This window comes from Buteo buteo, chromosome 4 (genome assembly GCF_964188355.1).
Source record: "Buteo buteo chromosome 4, bButBut1.hap1.1, whole genome shotgun sequence".
Lineage (NCBI taxonomy): Eukaryota > Metazoa > Chordata > Aves > Accipitriformes > Accipitridae > Buteo > Buteo buteo.
Window position 1 is genome coordinate 26,355,635 of NC_134174.1, and position 20,590 is coordinate 26,376,224.

General features: G+C 67.3%; 3 protein-coding genes across 3 annotated transcripts; all 3 read right to left on the reverse strand.

Annotated features, from left to right (window-relative positions):
- Positions 1-1,998: 1,998 nt before the first annotated feature.
- ICAM5 (intercellular adhesion molecule 5) lies at positions 1,999-6,870 on the reverse strand. Its single transcript, XM_075026822.1, has 10 exons — positions 6,813-6,870; positions 5,825-6,103; positions 5,439-5,750; positions 4,298-4,576; positions 3,942-4,220; positions 3,607-3,849; positions 3,285-3,527; positions 2,669-2,914; positions 2,300-2,563; positions 1,999-2,213 (listed from the first exon to the last, which is right to left on the reverse strand). The coding sequence occupies exons 1-10, from the start codon at positions 6,868-6,870 to the stop codon at positions 1,999-2,001; spliced, it is 2,418 nt and encodes an 805-aa protein (XP_074882923.1).
- A 3,382-nt stretch (positions 6,871-10,252) lies between these two features.
- LOC142029922 (intercellular adhesion molecule 1-like) lies at positions 10,253-13,691 on the reverse strand. Its single transcript, XM_075025163.1, has 5 exons — positions 13,299-13,691; positions 12,434-12,706; positions 11,873-12,151; positions 11,018-11,260; positions 10,253-10,924 (listed from the first exon to the last, which is right to left on the reverse strand). The coding sequence occupies exons 1-5, from the start codon at positions 13,549-13,551 to the stop codon at positions 10,701-10,703; spliced, it is 1,272 nt and encodes a 423-aa protein (XP_074881264.1). The 5' UTR covers positions 13,552-13,691; the 3' UTR covers positions 10,253-10,700.
- A 30-nt stretch (positions 13,692-13,721) lies between these two features.
- ICAM1 (intercellular adhesion molecule 1) lies at positions 13,722-17,940 on the reverse strand. Its single transcript, XM_075025162.1, has 7 exons — positions 17,405-17,940; positions 16,071-16,343; positions 15,672-15,989; positions 15,318-15,584; positions 14,907-15,182; positions 14,572-14,814; positions 13,722-14,478 (listed from the first exon to the last, which is right to left on the reverse strand). Exons 1-7 carry the CDS (start codon positions 17,454-17,456, stop codon positions 14,255-14,257), a joined length of 1,653 nt encoding a protein of 550 aa, XP_074881263.1. The 5' UTR covers positions 17,457-17,940; the 3' UTR covers positions 13,722-14,254.
- Positions 17,941-20,590: the final 2,650 nt, after the last annotated feature.

The window sequence follows — 20,590 nt, forward strand, 5'->3', positions numbered from 1 at the left end:
CCGCGGCACCAGGTACCGGGTCCCGGCCTCGCTGTCCGTCGGTCCGGATGCACCCCTGGGCACCCCCAGACTTTTGGCTGCACCGTCCGTCTGTCCGGGTGAAACCCCCAGACTTTTGGCTGCACCGTCCGTCTGTCCAGGTTGAAACCCCTGAACCTTGGGCTGCACCATCCGTCTGTCCGGATGCATCCCGGGGCTGCGCTGTCTGTCTGCACCTCCGGGCATCCCTGGAACTTGGGCTGTCTCGTCGGGCTGTCTGGCTGCACCGTCTGTCTGTCCGGCTGCACCTTTTCTCCCTGCATCCCCTTTCCCACCAGGCCAGACATCCCGTCCCCCCTCCCTGGCCATGGCCCCCGGGGACCTGGCAGCCCCCGAGGGGGGTCCCCATTCCTGGGGGGGGTATCCCCTTTCCTGGGGGGGATTATCCCCATTCCAGGGGTGTCCCCATGCTCCCCCTGACCCCCCTTTCCCGCAGGGATCCCAGCCGGAGCCGGGGGAGCAGCCCCCCGGCCAGGCCCCCCGGAGCAGGCAGCAGCTCAGAGGACGACGCTCCCCCCACCCAGGGTAAGACCGGAGGGGGGGTGGATTTTGGGGTGTCTCCACCCCACACCCCCCAACACCGCTGGGGTTTGGGGGTACAGCTGCGTGTCCCCCCAGGGAGCAAGCGCTGTGCCTCCTGCAAGACACGCCGGACCCCGCTCTGGCGGGCAGCCGAAAACGGGACCCCCCTCTGCAACGCCTGCGGCATCAGGTAGGGGACAGGGACACCCCCCCCAGTGATACCCCGACTCTGCCGGGACCCCCCCAGACCCCTGGCACCGGCTTCACCGCAGGGATTTCTCCCAGGTACAAGAAATACCGGGTGCGGTGCCAACGGTGCTGGAACATCCCCGGGAAGAGCGGGACCCCCCGTCCCCAGTGTCCCCACTGCGGGGAGCAGTGTCACCCGGCCGGCGGCGGGAGGAGGTGACGGCGAGGACCCCGGCGGCGGCGAGGGGACGATGGCGGCGGCGGTGACGGCAGCGGAGAGCTGGGGGTGGTGGTGGCTTGGGGGGGTGTCGGGGTCCCTTGGGAGCAATTAAATGTCCTGGTGCTGATGGCAGCTTGGCATGTCCCGGTGTCACCTGCTCCGGGGGGGGCACAGGGTGGCAGTTACGGCATTGGGGGGGGACACGACTTTGGGGAGTCGGTGCTTGGCTGGGTCTGGATGCCGTCACCGGTGGTTTGGTGGCCCCGGCGGGGAGCTGTGGGGACGAGGATGGGGGGTCCTGGGTGAGGGCTGGGGACGTGGGACAGGGTTTGGGGACAACGAGGTGGTGGATGGGGTGGGGGTCCTTGGCGCTGGCTGGGGACAGTGAGGTGGTGGCCAGGCTGGGGGAAGGTGGGGGGGTCCCCATCTCCAGCTGTGGGCTGGGGACATGGGACAGGGCTTGGGGACAGGGAAGCAGGGTCCAGGTTTGGGGAGAGCAGGCAGGAAGGGCGGCCGTACGGGCAGGAAGGCGAGGGCTTTCCAGGGCAGCTCCAGGATTTTCCAGTGGGATCCAGAGCTGAGGCCGGGCTGAGCCCCGGCCCCCACCGGCCCCCCCATGGGTGGCAGGGGAACGGGCTCGGGGACACCCCCGCCGGGCTCCTTATTTGTGAGGTGCGGGAGAGGATGGACCCCCCAGGAGCCCAGACACCAGGGAGCCTTAATGCCGCCCCCCGCCCTGCAGCTGGAGTCACCATCTTCCTCCCTCCCATTAAAACGGAATTATTTATTGGGTGTTGCTTTATCCCCCGGGGAAGAGCCGAGCCAGCGGCCACGGCCCCCCCTGAGCATCCTCCCCCTGAGTTACAGCTGTGCCACCCTTGGCACAGCACTGAAATGGTTAAAAAACACCCCCCAAAAAACCCCCAAGCCCACCCCAAATTCCCCCCAAAACCCCGTTGTGGCCGGGGCGGAGGGTACACGGGGGAACCCCCAAAGCTCCATCCCACGGGGGACGGGGATGTTCCCAGTTACGGCTGGGTGAGCTGGATGCCGTAAATCTCGCCGCGGTCGTGCCGTTGCCGGTGCAGGCAGGCGGCTTCGGAGGAGCCCTCGGCATCCCGCACGTTGTATTCCCCCTTCTTGCACGCCGTCGACTTCAGGTAATAACCGCCGGCGGCCGCCAAACCCACCGCGGTGACGGCACCCAAGGAGCCCAGCGAGGCCACCAGCGCCAGCCGGCTCTCTGCAAGGCGGGAAGGTGCCGGTGACGCCGCGGCGGCGATGGAGAGGTCTGTCCCCCCTCCCCTTTACCGACTGACCCCATCTCACCGTCCACCCGCACCATCACGCTGCCGGCTCGCCGGCCGTGCCTGTTGGTCGCGGTGCAGGTGTAAAGACCCCGGTTGGCGGTGGCGGCGCCGGCTACGGCGACCGAGCGGTTATCGGCAGCGAAGCGGAGGTTGTTGGCGGGGGGCAGCGCCCACCCGTAGGTGGGGGTGGGCAGCCCCTCGGCACGGCACTCCACGCTGAAGCTGGCGCCGCGCGAGACGTTGGCGGAGGGCAGCACGCGCAGGCTGACCGCCACGGGGCTGTCTGCACCGGGGTGGCACCGTCCGTCAGCCAAAAACACCGCCCTGCATTTAAAAACAACCGAAACCCCCTTTTTCCGCCCCCCAAAAAGCCACTCCCCGCACTCACACTCGACGGCGACGGTGACGTTGCGGAGGGCAGAGCCGTGGGTGTTGGTGGCCCGGCACTGGTAGGTGCCGGCGTGGGCGCGGGTGACGTTGGGGCTCGCCGGGGGGGGGTCCTGGCCGTCCCCCAGCTTGGCGCAGGCGACGCGGGGTGGGGGGTTCCCGCTGGCGGCGCAGGCCAGCTCCACCGGCGTCCCCTCCACCCAGAGCCGCTGCGCCGGGCAGCCCGTCTCGCCGATGCTCGGCTCGTCTGCAAACCGGGAGGGACACGGCGGGAGGGGGGGGCTGGGTGCCAGGTGCCCCCGCCGCCCCGCGACGGGGTGCGGGGACCAACCGCCCACCCCCTGCTCCCCACCCTGCACCGACGAGACCGGCCCAAAGGCAGCCGGGCTCCCCACCAGACACGGCATGCCGGCCATGGCATCCCCAGCGTGGTCACGGCATCCCTGGCACGGCCATGCCGTGCCCAGCACAGGTACGGCATCCCCGGCCGTGGCATCCCCGGCACGGCTATGGAATCCCCGGCATGGACACGGCATCCCTGGCACGGACACGGCATCCCCAGCATAGCCACGGCATCCCCGGCACCACCAGATCCTCGTCCTCTCCCCGGCACTCACACTCGACGGTGACGACGACGCTGCGGACGGCCGAGCCGTGCTTGTTGGTGGCTCGGCAGACGTAGCGGCCGGCGTCGGCCCGACTGACGGCCCGGCTCCCCCGGGCACGGGTGGCACCGCCGTCGCGGGCGCAGCGGGTGCTGGGCGGGGGGTCCCCGTCGGCGCGGCACACGAGCTCCCGCCGCTCCCCCTCCACCCAGGTGCGGTGTGCCGGGCAGCCCCTCTCCGTCAGGGTGGGCTCGTCTTGGGGGAGAAAAGAGGGGTCCTGGTTAGCACGGTCGCTGCCAGCACAGCCACGGCGGGAGATGCCGGCACAACTCACACTCCACGCGGACGGTGACCAGCCGGCTCCGTGTCCCCAGGCTGTTGGTGGCGTTGCAGAGGTAGGTGCCGGCTCGCGAACGGGTGACCAACTCCAGCTCCCCGGTGCTGACGGCGACGCCGTTCCTGCCGCAGACGACAGTGGGCGCGGGGTTGCCGGCGGCACGGCAGGACAGCACTTCCCGTGTCCCCCGCAGCCACGTGCGGTTGCTGGGGCAGTCGCTCGCCGCCATTTCGGGCATGTCTGGAAAAGATGGAGGGATGCGCCAGGCATGCCGGGAGCAGCCCACACCGGCTGCCATGGGCACAACCGGGCGCCTCCGGTGTGGCGCTCACAGAGCACGGCGAGCCGGGCGTCCGCGTCCTTTGTCACCGCGCCGTCGCCGATGGCCAGGCTGGCCCGGCACCCGAATTGCCGCCCGTCATCCTCCCGCCGGGCCACCAACCGCAGCTCCAGCTGGGACTGCGGCCCCTCGGCCAGGACCCCGCCGTCGGCATCATGGAGCTGCAGCCGGACGGCGGGGGGTTCAGCGACGCCGGCACGGCACACCACCATCACCTCGCTGCCCGCCGGCACCGACGCTGGGCTCAGCTCCAGGACGGGTGCTGGGAAGCCTGCGGGAAGGTGCCGTGGGTTCAACGGGATTTTGGGATGGGGTCCAGTTATCGCCCTGCCGTGCCTGGCACCTTACGGTAGACGTGGAGCTGCCTCCGTGCCATCCGTGCTGCCGTTGCCACTGCCGTGGTGCAGGTCAGCTCCTGCCACCCCGGGGTGCCGGGTGAGAGCGCGGTGACGGCGGTCAGCACATCCCCAGCCGCTGCCACGGAGAAGTTTAGGCTCTGCTCTGCCAGGGTGATGGTGAAGCGGACATCTCCGGCGGGGAAGGCGCCGGCGATCCGGCAGCTGGCGTTGGCGGTGGTGCCGGCTTCAACGTGGGCAGGAGCCCAGAGCTGGGGCGGCTCGGGGAGAGCTGCAGGGATGCGGTGTCACCAGGGCCGTGCCTCATCCCCGGCTGCACCCCAGTGCCGGGTAGAGGATCCCAGCGGCCGGACCCTCGCTGGGCTCCGGTGAGGATGTGGAGCTGCCAGGAGGGTGGTGGTGAAGTCCCTGTGCCAGGGTGGGACCGGGCATCCCGGCACAGCCCCGGCCACTGGACAAGGCTAGGGAGGGATTCGGCACGGCGCGGTGGGCATTGTGAACAGGATTAGAGTCGTGGTGCTCAGCTAGCCAGTCCCAGAGAGTCTGGGATGGGAATGGGGACTGGGGTGGGAACAGGATTGGGGTGGGAGTGGGGATGGGGACAGGACTGGGATGGAAATGGAATTGAAACTGGGATGCGAATGGGAACGGGACTGGGGATGGGGACAGGATTGGGATGGAAATGGGGATGGGGACAGCAGGGGGATGGGGACTGGGAATAAGAATGGGGTGGGGACGGGACTGGGATGGAAATGGAATTGAAACTGGAATGGGAATGGGGATGGGGACAAGATTAGGATATTAGGAAATAGGGATAGGGATGGGGACTGGGGACAAGAATGGAATGGAGATGGGGCTAGGATGGAAATGGAATTGAAACTGGGATGGGAATGGGGATAGGGATGGGGACTGGGGACAAGAATGGAATGGAGATGCAGCTGGGATGGAAATGGAGATGAGACTGGGATGGGAATGGGGATGGGGACAGGATTGGGATGGCGACCAGATGGGGACTGGGATGAGCTGGGATGGGGATGGGGACAGGGTGGCACCGAGCTGCTCCCTGGCTCCTTCCCCCTTGGACAGGAGCATCCGCACCAACGCCGGAGCCCAGCCGCGCGACGGGGACTTACCGAATACCGACAGCTTGACGGGGACGGCGGCGCGGGCGAAGAGGGGCCCGTGGGGCCGCAGGGACAGCTCGGCGTGGCAGGTGACGTCCTGCCCGTGGTCCCCGGGGCTGGCGGTCAGCAGGTGACTGACGGCCACGCTGGCGCTGCCCTCGGCGGCACCGAAACTTTCCGTCCGCAGAGTTTCGGCACCTCGGCGCAACGTCACCGTCAGGTTCCCCACCGGAGCCACCTCCACCACCCGGCACGTCAGGTTACGGCTGTCACCCACCGCCACGGCCGGCACCGGCTCCAGCACCACCCGCTCCGGCAACCCTGGGAGGCGGCAACCGCCGAACCGTCGACCGCGGCCCCCCACTCCGCTCGGCCCCCCGACCCCCGGCACTCACGGTAGACGAGGATGCCGGTGCTGGCGTTGACTTGGGTGTCACCGCAGCGCCCGTAGCACGTGGCGGTGCCGGGGCTCCACTGGGAGACGTTGAGGAGCCGAAAGCTTTGCCAGCGGCGCCCGCCAGCCCCCGCGTCCACGGTCAGGGGGGTCTCCAGCCCCAGCGTGGCGTTGCCCCCCGGGCAGGCGCTGCGGCTGCAGTTGATGGCCACCGAGCCCCCGAAGGGCACCACGGCCACCCGCGGCCAGGCCCCCACCGTGAACGTGCCCCGGGCGGCCCCTGCGAGAGCCCCCACCGCGGGCAGCCCCCGCCGGCTTAGCCCTGGCACCCCTCCGGCTGGAGACCACCCCCCCACACACCCCCATCCCGGTTGCGGGGGGGCCCCCAGTGCCCACCCCGGTGAGCCCTGTGCCGAGACACCCCCCCCCCCCCCCCACGCTCCCAGGAGGGGACCCAGGCAGGTGGGCTCCTGGGGGTCCCCCTGACTCCCCCACCCCTTCTGGGGTCCTTGGGGTCCATCCCATCCCCCCCTAGAAATAAGGGACCCAGGTGGCCGGGCCCCCCCCAGTCCCCCAGCATTAAGTGTCCCTGGTGTTGGGGTTCCCCCCCCCCCTTCCCGCTCTCCATCCTGCTGGATCCCAGGTGTCAGGGCTCTCTGGGGGTCCAGCCCGCCCCCCCTCCTCATAATTAAGAGTCCCTGTGGTCTGGGCTCCCCAGGGCTCACCCCCCCTCCCCAAATTAAGGGATCCAGGCATCAGGCCTCCTCGGGGTTCACACCCCCCCCCCCAGTAATTACAGGTCCCTGGTGTCTGTGGGGGTCACCAGGAATGCCCCCCCCCCCTATAATTAAGGGTCCTTGGTGTCTGGGGTCCCAGGAGACCACCCCCCCTTGCCAGCACGATGGGTCCCAGGTCCCCGGGGTGCCCCCCCCCCGCATCCCAGAGGGACCCAGGCGTCCGACCCTCCCCCCGAGCCCCCCCCCCCTTACCTGCGAGCGCCAGGATGAGGGGGGGCAGCAGCCGCACGGCCGGGCAGGGGGGTCCCATCGGGTCCCGGCTCCGCTGGGGGGGGAAGATACGGGGAGGAAGAGGAGGCTGGGGATGAAGAGGAGGATGGGGAGGATGGGGAAGATGGGGACGATGGGGAGGATGGGGATGAAGAGGAGGATGGGGATGAAGAGGAGGGTGAGGAAGATGGGGATGAAGAGGAGGATGAGGAGGATGGGGATGAAGAGGAGGATGGGGATGAAGGCAACTCCTCCGCTGCCGCGCACGGAGGCGAGGACGGCGCCGGTACCGCGGGGCTGCTCCTCCCCCCGCCCCCGCCTGAGCCCTCCCGAAGCTCCGGCCCCCCCCGCCCGGTGCTCGACGCTGCACAGGACCCCCCCCGTGCCCGGATCGGGACCGCCCCCACCCCCCCGTGCCCCATCTTGCCCAGGACCCCCCCCAAAACCTTGCCGGGATCGAGCCCCCCGCGCTCACCCCTGCCTAGAACCCCCCCAAACCTTGGCAGGATCGGGCCCCACCGCTCAATCTTGCCCAGGACCCCCCCAGATGTGCCCGGATCGGGCCCCCCCCCCGTGCCCCATCCTGCCCAGACACCCCCCCCCCCCCAAACTTTGCAGCCCGGAGCCAGCACCCCTGTGCTGCGGGTTTAAGCACCGATCCTGCGTGGGTGCAGCGACAGACGGGGACCAGCTGTGTCCCCCCCCATGCGCGGGGTGTCACCCACGCACCCACGGGGGGAGGGGACGACAGGGTGGGGGACGGGCACGCGGGGCTGGGGAGGTTGGGGCAACCCGTAGCCGCTCGTGGGCTGCATGGCGTGTGCATGGCGTGTGCATGGCGGTGTGTGTGCAGGCGTGTTGCGTGTGCGTGCCGGTGGGCGTACCGCATGCGTGCAGGCGTGCGCTGCATGTGTGTCGTGCATCGCGTGTGCGTATCGTGTGTATGCCAGTGTACTGCGTGCACGCAGGCGTGCGTTGTGTGTGCACGCAGATACATGTATCGTGCATGCAGGCATGCAGTGCGTGTGCGTGCCGGGGTGTATCATGCGCGTGCCGGTGTGCGTGTGCATTGCGTGCGCGTGCAGATACAGGTACCATGTGCACGCAGGCATGCGTTGCATGTGTGTGCCGGTGAGCGTGCCTATTGTGTGCACGCGGTTGTGCATTGCGTGTGCGTGCAGAGGACTGCAGGTGCGTGCCCGTGTGTGTGCCGCGCGTGCATTACACGTGCACGTAGGTGTATGTATCGTGCATTTGAGCATTCACGCCGGCGTGTATCATGCGTGTGCATCGTGTGCCTGCGGGCGTGCATCACGTGCGCTCACCCCTGCACGCCGACGTGCCCCCCCATGCCGAGCACACGCCGAAACCGCCGCCATGGCAGGTGCCCCCTTCGCCCCCCGTATCCCCGTCCCCTCGCCGTGTCGGCGGCGCGGGCGAGGCGCGATTCCTGCCTTACCTCGGCCTACGCGCCGCCGCCACGCGCCGCCTGCCCACGCCGCCCCTTCGCCTGCACCGGCACCGGCAGCCGAAACAGGCCTCGCCGTGCCGTGCCGTGCCGTGCCGTGGGGTGGCACGGCATGCCGTGGGCCGGTGTCATGCCGGCGCGTGAGCGACACGGTGCCAGCGAGCGACAGGCGCTGCCGCGCTCACGCTCCCGCTGTGCTCGCTCGGCGGCGGCAGGCTCCGCTTGGGGACGGATGCTCGGGGACCGAATCGGGGGGGCGGCAGCCTCCCCCGGTCCCACTCTCGCCCCCCCAAAGCGTCCCCCAGCCCCAGCTTTGTCCCTAGAGCCCCTCCCCTGCTTTGGCTCCCATCCACCCCCCCCAGCCCTTATTCCCGGCTCCAGCCCCCCCCCACCCCCCCAATTCCCTGCCCGTACCCCCATTCCCCCCTGCCTGTACCCCAATCCCCTGCCTGTACCCCCATCCTGCCCCCCCCCGCAGGGCTGGCAGCCCCTGGGGGTCACCGAGGAGACTGGGGGGAACACGTCCCCCCCCCAGCATCCCCCCAGCAGCACCGCGGTGTCAGCAGCCAGCGGCACCAGGATGACACTTAATTGCTCCCAAGGGGCCAGCCAGGACCCAGACAACACCCAGTGCCGCCCAGTACAGCCCAGTGCCGCCCAGTACAGTCTAGTACAGCTTCATATAGCCCAGTACAGCCCAATGCAGCTTAGTATAGCCCAATACGGTCCAGTACAGCGTAGTATAGCCCAGTACAGCCCAGTACAGCCCACTCCCCTTGTGTCACTGGAAGGAGTGACACAGACCTGTTGGCCTGATCCCACAAGGACAATTCAGCCATTAAGAGACATTTTTTGCCCCCACCGGCAGGGGAGCCTGAGGCCAGGGTGATGGGCACAGCAGGGAGGTCTCCATCTCTGGGGGCCACCGAGCCCCCCCCCCCCCGCCCTTGCAGCGGGTAAAACCTGGGGCTGCAACCATCACGTTCCCCTCCCCGCACCACTGCCAAGGGGGCTGGATACGTCCCTTGGACGCCAGGAGGGGGTTGGCTTCATGCAGGGTGGGGGGCCATGGCTCTTGGGGTGTGGGGGGGCTATGGCAGAGCCCCCACATCATTGAGGGGGGGACATCCTCCTGCCCCGAGCATGGCGGCTCCATCTCCAGCCGCCTCTGCCGCAGCCGGTAGTGCCAGATTGTCTTCTTGTGGTGGTAGATGCCGTAGATCACCGTGATGGTGAGCAGGGTGGCCACCGCCGCCCACCCCACCCGTACCGGGAGCACCACAGCAGGGTCGTGATCTGCCAGAGAGTGGGGATGGATGGTCTGTAGTACCAACACTGCGGCATCCCCATGGCATCCCCAGGACCCCCACGACCACCGGAACCACCAGGACCTCCAAAATCACCAGGATCCCCAAGACCCCCGAGATGTGCGTCCGGGAGGTGGGTCGGGATGAAGGTGGGATGAGCTGGGACACACGGGATGTTCCCAGCCAGGTCACAGTGCAGGGGGACAAGCCAGGACCCAGGGACGGCACTCACCGCACAAAGCCAGGAGCAGCCCGGCGAGGGACCAGGCAGGGAGGCCGCGCCGGGGCTTTGCCGCGCCGGGGAGCGGGGAGCCACGGGGACGGGAGCGGAAGCCAGAGCCCATCACGCTGGCACAGGGCGCTGGGGGGAGGACGCGGCTCAGAGGCACATCGTCTCCCATCCCTTGCCGTGACGGCCGCTCTCCATCCTTCCTCTCTGCCCCAGCAGCGCCCCAGCTGCGTCCCAGCCCCACCATCATCGCCATCACCGGTGCTGGATGCCAGGGAGCAAATAACGGCAGAAGAAAAGAAGTGGGGTTGGGTACCGCGGCGCATGCTCAGCACAACCGTGGCCACAGAGGTACCAGAAATGCCCCAGAGTTTGGTTATCCCCAACCAAAACCCCAGCGGGTTGCAGTGCTCCTGCCAACAGTGTTTATTGGTGCACCATGTCGTGACAGCATCTTCCAGCCTCTCCGGTGGCTGCAACTCGCTTCATTCCTCGCCCTCCCACCAGCAATGGTGGCAATGTGGCCCCGGCACCAAAATCCTGGGATTCAGCCCGGCTTCTCCCCACGGGGCACCAAGACGCCCGGCCCCGCTGTCACCGGCTTCAGGTCTCCCAAGGAATAAAGTTCAGAGAAAAATGGAGCATCTCCATGATGTTATGTTCCTGTAGCAACAGTTGCGACCAGCACCATCTCACCGTAGCGTCCACCATCCCACTGCGGCTCCCACCCTGTCCCCGATGTCACCGTCACATCACTCGGAGGGAGCCGCCAGGCACGGCGCTCAGCCCTTGCCGGGGCGCTTGCCCACGGGGCAGGGGAGCGGGACGGGCAGGGGGCTGCCGGACCCTCCACCGCCTCTGCCCGGCTACGGTTGAGTATTCTGTGCCGAACCGTTGAGCGCGGCCGTCTCCTCCGAGCATCCCGCTGTCCGCCGCTGCTCCATCTCCACCTGCCTCTGCCGCTCCTGCAGCCGGTACTCCCGGATTTTCTTCTTGCGGTAGTAAATGTGGTAGACCATCCCCCCGGTGATCAGGGCGGCCAGCACCACCGCTGGCAGCAGCACCAGGAGCACCACGTCGGGGTCACGGTCTGCCGGAGAGCAAGGATGGGTGGTCAGCGATGCTGAGCCCGCACTGTCCCCCTGGGACCCCCAAAACCCCCAGGACCCCCGTCCCCACTCACAGTCCACCCACACGGTGACGTTCCGGACGGCTGTACCCAGCGGGTTGGTGGCCCGGCACTGGTAGATGCCGGCGTGGGCACGGGTGACCAGCTGCGGCACCCCGGTGGGGAAGGTCTCGCCGTCCTTGGTGCACTCCACGCTGGGCCAGGGCTTGCCCTGTGCGGAGCAGCGCAGGGTCTCATCCTGCCCCTCCGTCCAGTTCTGGCTGGGGGGGCAGCTCCCATCGTCCAGCCGGGGTCCGCCTGGAGGTGAGAGCAGGAGAACCTCATTTCTCCCCGGCACGAGCCCTGACGTTGCCGCCACCCTGGGCCAGGGCTGACAGGGTCCCCACGGCAGCCCGGGGTCCTGCAGCCTGGTACGGGACCCCAAGCCTTGCACCGAGGCTGTGGGGCTTTGCACGGAAGGTGAGAAGTTTTACACCAGGGAGAAGGAGCTTTGCACCCGGGCATGGCGACAGAAGGGTTTTGCACCGGGTCCAAGGGGTTTTGCATGGGTACAGCAGGGTTTTGCACGGGATCGAGGGGCTTTGCATGGGGGCAGAAGGGTTTTGCATGGGGCCAAGCGGTTTTGCATGGGGACAGAAGGGGTTTGCACCAGGGCAGAAGGGTTTTGCACGTGATCAAGGGGCTTTGCACGGGGCAGAAGGGGTTTGCACCAGGGCCGGGGGGTTTTTCATGAGGACAGACGGGGTTCGCGGAGGGCTGAGGGGCTTTGCACCACAGCAGAAGGATTTTGCACGGGGTGGAAGAGCTTTGCGTGGGGGCAGAAGGAGTTTGCACCAGGGCTGAGGGATTTTGCAAAGGCTCAGCAGGGTGTTGCACCGGCACAGCACCGGCTCCCACTGCCTCACTCACAGGTGACATGCAGCGTGGCCGTGGCCGAGCTCTTCTGCAGAGTCTCGTTGCCCACACCGAGCTGCGCATCGCAGATGAACTCGGCCCCGTCGTCTTCTTCACTGACCGTCAGCCCCAAGACCAAGGGGTCCTCCGTCCAGGGATGCGGGGCCCAGCGGCTCCCGCGGAGCTGCAGCTTCAGCCCCGGGGGCCAGCTGGGTGCCGAGGAGCACTCGATGGCCACCAGCTCATCGCAGGAGACGTTGGGGTTGCTGATGACCAGCTGAGGCTGGGGGAAGTCTGCAGGGGGGAAGGAGATGGCACCCAACCTCTTAGCTCATCCCAAAGGGGATACCGCCTGAGCTGTGCCAGATCCGGGACCCAGCTCATCCCGACCTCTCGCTCCCACCCCACCGAGACCAGTTGCGGCCCCAGCTCCATCCCAGTTTGCCCCATCCCGCTGCCCCCCGAGGCGTGGGGGGCTCCCCAGGTCCAGCGCATCCCTACCCCCTTCCGCATCCCCCATCCCTGGTCCCCGTCCACAGGGAAAGCCCCGTGGGAAGGACCCGAGAGGCCTCTTACCATAAGCCAGCACCCTAAAGGTCGCCACCTTCCTTTCTCCAAAGCAGTAGAAGTAGCAGAAAACGTCAGAGAGGGGCTCGGTGATGTTGTAGAGCCGGATGCTCAGCCAGCCCGGCCCCCGGCCCACCCACTCCTTGCTGAGGGAGGTCTCCAGCCCCCCGGGTGCCCCGGCCTCGGGGCAGCTGCTGGAGCAGTTCAGCAGCACCGTTCCACCGTAGCCCACCTCCGAGGAGGTCCCCTCCACTGTCACCTCGAAGGAGTTGGTGGGTGGTCCTGGAAAGGGATGGCAGGGTGCAGATGGGATGAGCTGGGACGCATGGGATGTCCCAGGGGAGATGGGTCAGGATGCAGGTGGGATGAGTTGGGAAGCATGGGATGAGCTGGGAAGGTGGGTCAGGGTGCAGGTGGGATGAGCAGGGACACACGGGATGAGCTGGGACACATGGGATGTCCCAGGGGAGGTGGGTCGGGATGCAGGTGGGATGAGTTGGGATGCACGGGATGAGCTGGGAAGGTGGGTCGGGGTGACGGTGGGATGAGGTGGGACATGGGATGAGCTGGGAAGGTGGGTCGGGGTGAAGGTGGGATGAGCTTGGACACATTAGATGTCCCTAGTTGGATTGGGATGGAGGTGGGATAAGCTGGGACACACGGGATGTCTCCAGCCAGGTCACATCGCAGGGGAACAAGCTGGCACATATGGGATGTCCCCAGCTGGGGTGGAGAGCAGGGAGACCAGCTCGGACACTTGGGACATTCCGGGGAGGTGGGTTGGGGTCAAGGTGGGATGAGCTGGAACGCACGGGACGTCCCCAGCTGGGTCGGGGTGCAGGGGAATGAGCCAGGACCCAGGGACGGCACTCACCGCACAAAGCCAGGAGCAGCCCGGCGAGGGACCAGGCAGGGAGGCCGCGCCGGGGCTTTGCCGCGCCGGGGAGCGGGGAGCCACGGGGACGGGAGCGGAAGCCAGAGCCCATCACGCTGGCACCGGGCGCTGGGGGGAGGACGCGGCTCAGAGGCACATCGTCTCCCATCCCTTGCCGTGACGGCCGCTCTCCATCCTTCCTCTCTGCCCCAGCAGCGCCCCAGCTGCGTCCCAGCCCCACCATCATCGCCATCACCGGTGCTGGATGCCAGTGAGAGAATAATGGCAGAAGGAAGGAAGTGGGGTTGGGTACCGCGGCGCATGCTCAGCACAACCGTGGCCACGGAGGTACCAGTGTACGCCAGTACACCCCGGCGTTTGGTTATGCCCATCCCCAGCCAAAACCCCAGCGGACTGCGGCGCTGCTGCCAACAGTGTTTATTGGTGCACCATGTCGTGACAGCATCTTCCAGCCTCTCCGGTGGCTGTATCTCCCTCCACTCCACCTCCTCGCCCTCCCACCAGTATTGGTGCCAACGCCGCCCTGGCACCAAAATCCTGGGATTCAGCCAGGCTTCTCCCCACGGGGCACCAAGACGCCCGGCCCCGCTGTCACCGGCTTCAGGTCTCCCAAGGGATAAAGTTCGCAGAGAAAAGGAGCATCTCCGTGATGGGGGGCAAGAAGCGCCTCGCCCCCCCGGCATCCCAAGTGTGTGCCAGCTTGGCACATCCCCATCTCAGAGCTGCCACCTTCCTGTAGCAACAGTTGCGACCAGCACCATCTCACCGTAGCGTCCACCATCCCACTGCGGCTCCCACCCTGTCCCCGATGTCACCGTCACATCACTCGGAGGGAGCCGCCAGGCACGGCGCTCAGCCCTTGCCGGGCCGCTTGCCCACGGGCAGGGGAGCGGGACGGGCAGGGGGCTGCCGGACCCTCCACCGCCTCTGCCCGGCTACGGTTGAGTATTCTGTGCCGAACCGTTGAGCGCGGCCGTCTCCTCCGAGCATCCCGCTGTCCGCCGCTGCTCCATCTCCACCTGCCTCTGCCGCTCCTGCAGCCGGTACTCCCGGATTTTCTTCTTGCGGTAGTAAATGTGGTAGACCATCCCACCGGTGATCAGGGCGGCCAGCACCACCGCTGGCAGCAGCACCAAGAGCACCACGTCGGGGTCATGGTCTGCCGGAGAGCAAGGACGGGTGGTCAGCGATGCTGAGCCCGCACTGTCCCCCTGGGACCCCCAAAACCCCCAGGACCCCCGTCCCCACTCACAGTCCACCCACACGGTGACGTTCCGGACGGCTGTACCCAGCGGGTTGGTGGCCCGGCACTGGTAGATGCCGGCGTGGGCACGGGTGACCGGCTGCGGCACCCCGGTGGGGAAGGTCTCGCCGTCCTTGGTGCACTCCACGCTGGGCCAGGGCTTGCCCTGTGCGGAGCAGCGCAGGGTCTCATCCTGCCCCTCCGTCCAGTTCTGGCTGGGGGGGCAGCTCCCATCGTCCAGCCGGGGTCCAGCTGAGGGAAGAGCATAGGGACAAGAAATTAATTCCCATCTGGAAATTTCCCCTTCAGCATTCTGGGATGGTGCCCGGCGGCGCCACTCTCACCCGTGACGGTGAGCCGGATGGGTGTGCTCGTCTTCAGGGCTTTGTCACGGATGGGTAGCTTGGCATCACAGCTCAGCTTCATCCCATCGTCTTCCTCCCGCACCACCAGGTGGAAGAGCAGTGGGGACGGTCCCCACCCTGCCAACTCACGCTCGCCGGCCCAGATCCGCAGCCGGAGCTCGGCGGAGTGGTCGTGCGGCAAAGCGCAGCCCACCGTCACCGCCGTGCCGGCTGCTGGGCTGGTGGTGCTGACATTCAGCTGCGGTGAAGGGAAACCTGCGGGTGATGGAGACAACACCGGGGCGGTTCCGGTGACGCTGTGGTGTGAAACCGCTCCCCCCTTCCCGGCACAACGCGCCAGGGCCGTGCTGCTGGCGGGCCTTTGCCGGTGCCAGTGCCGCCGGCACTCACGGTAGACGTGGACGGTCGCCTCCTTCCGCTGCTCTACGCCTCCCACCGTCACGGTGCAAACGAGCGTAAAGCTCCCCGGCTGGCTGTGGGACACCTCGGCGGTGGCCCGGAGCCCGTCCTGGCTGGTGGAGAGCTTCAGGGTACGGCTGGCGAGCTCCAGCTTGAACTCTGCTGCTGGGAAGACGCGATCAACGGCGCAGCTGGTGTTCACCGTCTCGCCGGTCTCCAGGTAGATGTCAGGCTCCAGCCTGAGATCCTTAGGGAATTCTGCCACCAGAGAAAAACACCCCGGGATGAGCCAGTTGCCACAACCATGGCGGAGCAAACGCCGGTAAGACGCCGGTGCCGACTTACCGTACACGTTCAACGTCTGCGGCTCTGAGGTGGTGTTGAGCTGCGGGCCGTAGGGTGCCAGGTTGAGCAGTGCCTGGCAGGTGACGTTCTGCCTGTTGTCTTGGCGCTGTGCCGTCAGCACGTGGGTCACCCGCACCGTCACCGGGTCATCTTGACTGTGCTGCTCGAAGGTTTCGGTGTGCAGCACCTCGCTGCCCCGCCACAGGATCACCGTCAGGTTCTGGATCGGTGCGACGTCGTGTACGTTGCATGCCAGCTCTTGTCTCTTACCCACCTCCAGCTGTGGTATTGACTCCAGCGCTGCTAGCTTTGGTTCACCTGGGGGAAAGATGCAGCATGATGGGGATGATCCCGGTGTACCGGCGTGGGCAGGGAGCCCCTCTCCCCATGGTGCCTTACGGTAGGCGGTGAGGTTGACGGGCACCATCACCCTCTTCTGGTTGCAGTTGTAGTAGCAGAGGACGCTGGATTTCCACACGGTGACGTTGAGCAGCTCCACCACTATCTCCCCTGGCCCCGTTGTCACCACCCGCTTCAGAGTTGACGTCTCTACGTTGCCATCTGCTGTGGGATCCTGGCACGTCGTCTTCAACTTCAACTGGACCGATCCGCCGTATTCCACCACCAGCACCGCCGGCTCGACCAACAACTCGAAGGAAGCTCCCAGCTGCCCTGCCGGGAGAACCCACGGGGTTGGGAGGGGGTCGGCAGTTGAGGGGACCCCCGGGCTTGTCCCCGTCCCCGGCACGGTGAGGGGAAAGTTGAGGGGACCTCCAGACTCGTCCCTATCCCCAGCACGGCAGGAGGGAAGCCAGCCAGCTGCAGCGGGCAGGGAGAAGCTGCAGCACCGCTGAGCTTCTCCTTCGGCTGAGGGAAGTGGCCGGCTTTGCCGGTGGGCAGGATCCGTCCCCACCATCCAGCTGGAAGCCTTCAACTGCTAACCCGGTGACCGGGGCAGGGGACACCGAAACCCGCATCCGTCCCTCAGGAATGGTGGCAGCTGTCGCCAGCTGGTGCCTGGTACACCCCCCCAGTCCCCTCCCACGCCACGAGCCGGTACTTTTCTGGCAAAGCATCGGATGCCGAGCCCACTGGGCTGCAGAGGAAGCCCCCCGGGGTGAGTCAGCACCAGCACCCTCGGGTGGGGGATTCCCCAGGAGCAGCTGTAAGGTTTCCCACCCTCCGGTCAGGGAAGGGAGGAGAAGTCCTGCCCTTTCCCGGAATAACCACTGGCAGGAAGAGAATAAAAAAAAAAATATCCCGCTGCAATCCACAGATTTCGCAAGGACAAACAAGACCTTGCTCCCCAGGCTCTCCCACGGGATGCGGCACGGAGGCGATGGTCAAAGGGAAAGGGGGGCTGGGACGGATCCGGGACCCCCATCCCGGTCACCCCACCGGCCCCCTGTGCCAGGCAGCGCCCAACGCCGACACGGCGGCAGCACGCTTGCACTCACAACGGCGCGTCAACGGGGACACGCGTCCCATCCCCGCCGTGACACGTTCATGTGACACACTCGTGGCGATAAGGTCACGTTGACGTGCTTGTGCTTGCACCAGCACGCTCGCTGCAACGCCAGCGACGCGCTCGCGGTAACATCGCTCACACCCGCGCGCTTGTGCCGACACGCTCGCGCCGGCCTCGCCCCTCCGTGCGGGGACGTACCCCGGGGGGGGTCCCCGGGTCCCCACCACCCTTGCTGGGTGCCAGCCCCAGCCCGGTGTCCCCTCACCTGCGATGACACCCAGGGTGCACAGAGCCAGCGGCAGCGCCGCGGGGTGCATGGTGCGGCAGGGTGCTGGGGTGGGCGCTGGTACCGGCACCGGGTGGGCTCGGTCCTCCGGGAGCGCCGGGATGGGTCAGGCTCTCCGGGAACACCGCGAGGGATCGGGAACACCGGGATGGATCCGGTCAGGCTCTCCGGGACCAGTTGGTTTGGGGTCCCCGGGATGGATCCGATGGGGCTCTCCGGGAGCACCGGGAAAGATCGGTTCAGGCTTCCTGGGATGGGTCCGGTCGGGCTCTCCGGGATCGGTCAGTTCGGGCTCTCCGGGAGCACCGGGATGGCTCCGATCGGAGTCTCCGGGACCGGTTGGTTCAGGCTCCCCGGGATGGATCCAGTCGGGCTCTCGGCACGCACCGGGAAGGGTGGGCTCGGGCTCTCCGGGAGCACCGGGAACGGTGGGTTCGGGCTCTCCGGCAGCGGCAGGACGGCTCTGTCCGTCCCGCCCGGGGCGGCGTTTTAAGAGCCCGGCTCCAGCCCGGCTCCTCCCGGCCCCCGGGGGAATTCCGGGGCGGCGGGGACTTCGGCGGCGGGGATCCCCCGGGGGAGCGGCCACCGCGGGGAGGGGAAGGCTGCCCGGGGGGGTCCTGCCCCCCTGCCCCAGTCTGGGGCAGTTCTCCCGCCCCACTGCCCTCCTGCCCCATTACAAATCAGTTCTCCCACCCCCCCAGCCCCGCTATGGGGCAGTTCTCCTGCCCCATTGCCCTCCTGCCCCATTACAAATCAGTTCTCCCACCCCACTGCCCTCCTGCCCCATTCTGGGGCAGTTCTCCCACCCCACTGCCCCATTACGGGGCAGTTCTCCTGCTCCACTATGGCTCAGTTCTCCCACCCCACTGTCCCATTACGGGTCAGTTCCCCTGCCCCACTGTCCTCCTGCCCCATTAGGGGTCAGTTCTCCCACCCCCCCGCCCTGCTATGGGGCAGTTCCCCTGCCCCATTGCCCTCCTGCCCCAGCCCACTCGGCCCCACAGGTCTCACTCCAGCCCACAGTGCCACAAGAGTCCCCACAGTTGAGCCCTGATGCCACGCCAGCTGCTACGGGGTCAGGGCTGGGTACCACCAGCTGAGAGGGGAGGCAGCCAGGGGGGTCCCCTCCTGCGCCCCCAACCCATGCAAGCTCAGCATTATGCACCCAAACCGTGATTTCCCATCACCCCGGCACATAACCTCGCTGTCGCCTGGCCGTGGGTGGGTTAAGATGTTGCTGGCTGCTGCAGTGTAGGTCCAGTGACCTCATCCCAAACGCAGGGTGAAGGGGAGTTGAGCTCCCCGGAACACCCAGCTTCCTCTTTTCTATTGTTTTTTTTTGACGCAAGGGAATTTTTTGCGCTGATGGAAACTGAAGGGGTGCGGGGATGGGCAGCAGATGGACCCTGGGGATGCAAGCGCGGCCCCTCGGTCTCTCTGGGAGGGAGAGCCGGGGTGCCGGCAGTTTGGCTTGGCAACCCTCCACCCCAACCTCTTAGCAAGATGTTGGCCACTGGCTTCCCGCTGTTTTCTCTTCCCGATGCAGACGGACAATGTGTCTGGAGGGCGCCGGAGGCTGCGGTTGCGACACAGAGCCCCAGCACCCTCCCTCTCGCAGTCAGCATGCCGCCGCCACCCCGGCTCCGGCACTGCCGAGAGGAGAAGAAAGTCTGTTGGGGCTTCTCACGGCCGCGGGGTTTCACTTCTGCACCTGGCAGTGAACCCACGCACCTCCATGGGTGCAAGGTTCCTCCCCGAGAGCCGCCACCGAAACACCGCAACCCGGTGTCTACGTCACCACCGCAGCCGGCGACGGCTCTCACGGTGTCCCCCAGCCTTGTCCCCGTGCCGATGGCCGTGCCACCACCGTCCCCGGTTGGCTCGTCCCTGTCCCCGGGCTGGTTTAGAAGCCGCTGAGCCGGCAGCACTGGGAACGCCGGGCAGAACCCACTGCCCTTGAGCCTCGGTCCGGCTCCCGGCAGGAATCCCTTATCTTGCTGGCAACCTTCCCCAGGCCTGGCACTCGCCGGTGTTCAGAGGCCGCGGTGTTCACCGGCGTGGGCAAAGGGTGTTTCCTGGCCCCGTGCTGGCTCAGCAGCTGGGTGGGGGGACGGGGACATGGGGGACGGGGACATGGGGGACACAGAGGCGGATTGGCAGGGATGCGGCAGACAGGGGATGGATGGGGAGGGACCAGGGACACGGGGATGGAGTGGCAGGGCCACTGGGGACAGGGACACAGGGACAGATTGACAGGGACCTGAGGGACAAGGACACCGGGGTGGATTGGCAGGGATGGAGACCGGGGCGGGGGGGGGGGGGACACACGACAGGAGATGAATTAGGAAAGACACAGGGGATGGGGACACAGGGGACAGGGATGGGGGGATGGATGGGCAGGAGCTGGGGACATGGGAATGGATTGGCAGGGATCTAGGGGATAGGGACACAGGGGTGGATGGGGGGACAGGGACACGGGGGACATGGGATGGGTGAGGAGGGTGGTGGGGGAAAAGGACACGGGGGACAGGGAGACGGGGTCAGGAGGTGGATTGGGGGAGCAGGGACACAGGGATGGATTGGCAGGGACCTGAGGGACATGGGTGACGGGATGGATGAGGAGGGACGTCGGCGACAGGGACGTGGGGGACGGGATGGATGGGGAGGGACACGGGGGGCAGGGGATGGATGGGGAGGGACGTGGGGGGACGGGGACGTGGGGGGACGGGGATGTGGGGGGACAGAGTGGCACGGATGGGGGGACGGGGCCCCGGCGCTGATGCTGCCAGTGGTGGAAGCGGCACGGCCACAGGGATGGGGGACGGTCCTCCCCAGCCGCCATCACCAAGCCGGTGGGACGCAGACCCTGGTGCAGGATCCGGCCCTGGCGCAGGATCTGTCCCCTCCCATGCAGGACATGGCCCCTGTGCAGGATCCGGCCCCTCAGAGCAGGACACGGCTGTGGCCAGGATCTGGCCCCTGGACAGAACACAGTCCCCCTGGACAGGATATGACCCCCTCAATGTGGGACATGGCCCCTGTGCAGGATACGGCCCCCGGTGCAGGACAGGGCCACGCGCCAGCATCCCCACCATGGCCCCCGAGGCAGCTCCCGGCAGGAAAGGACACTCGTGTTTCCTGCGCCGCGGGGCCGGCCGGGGGATG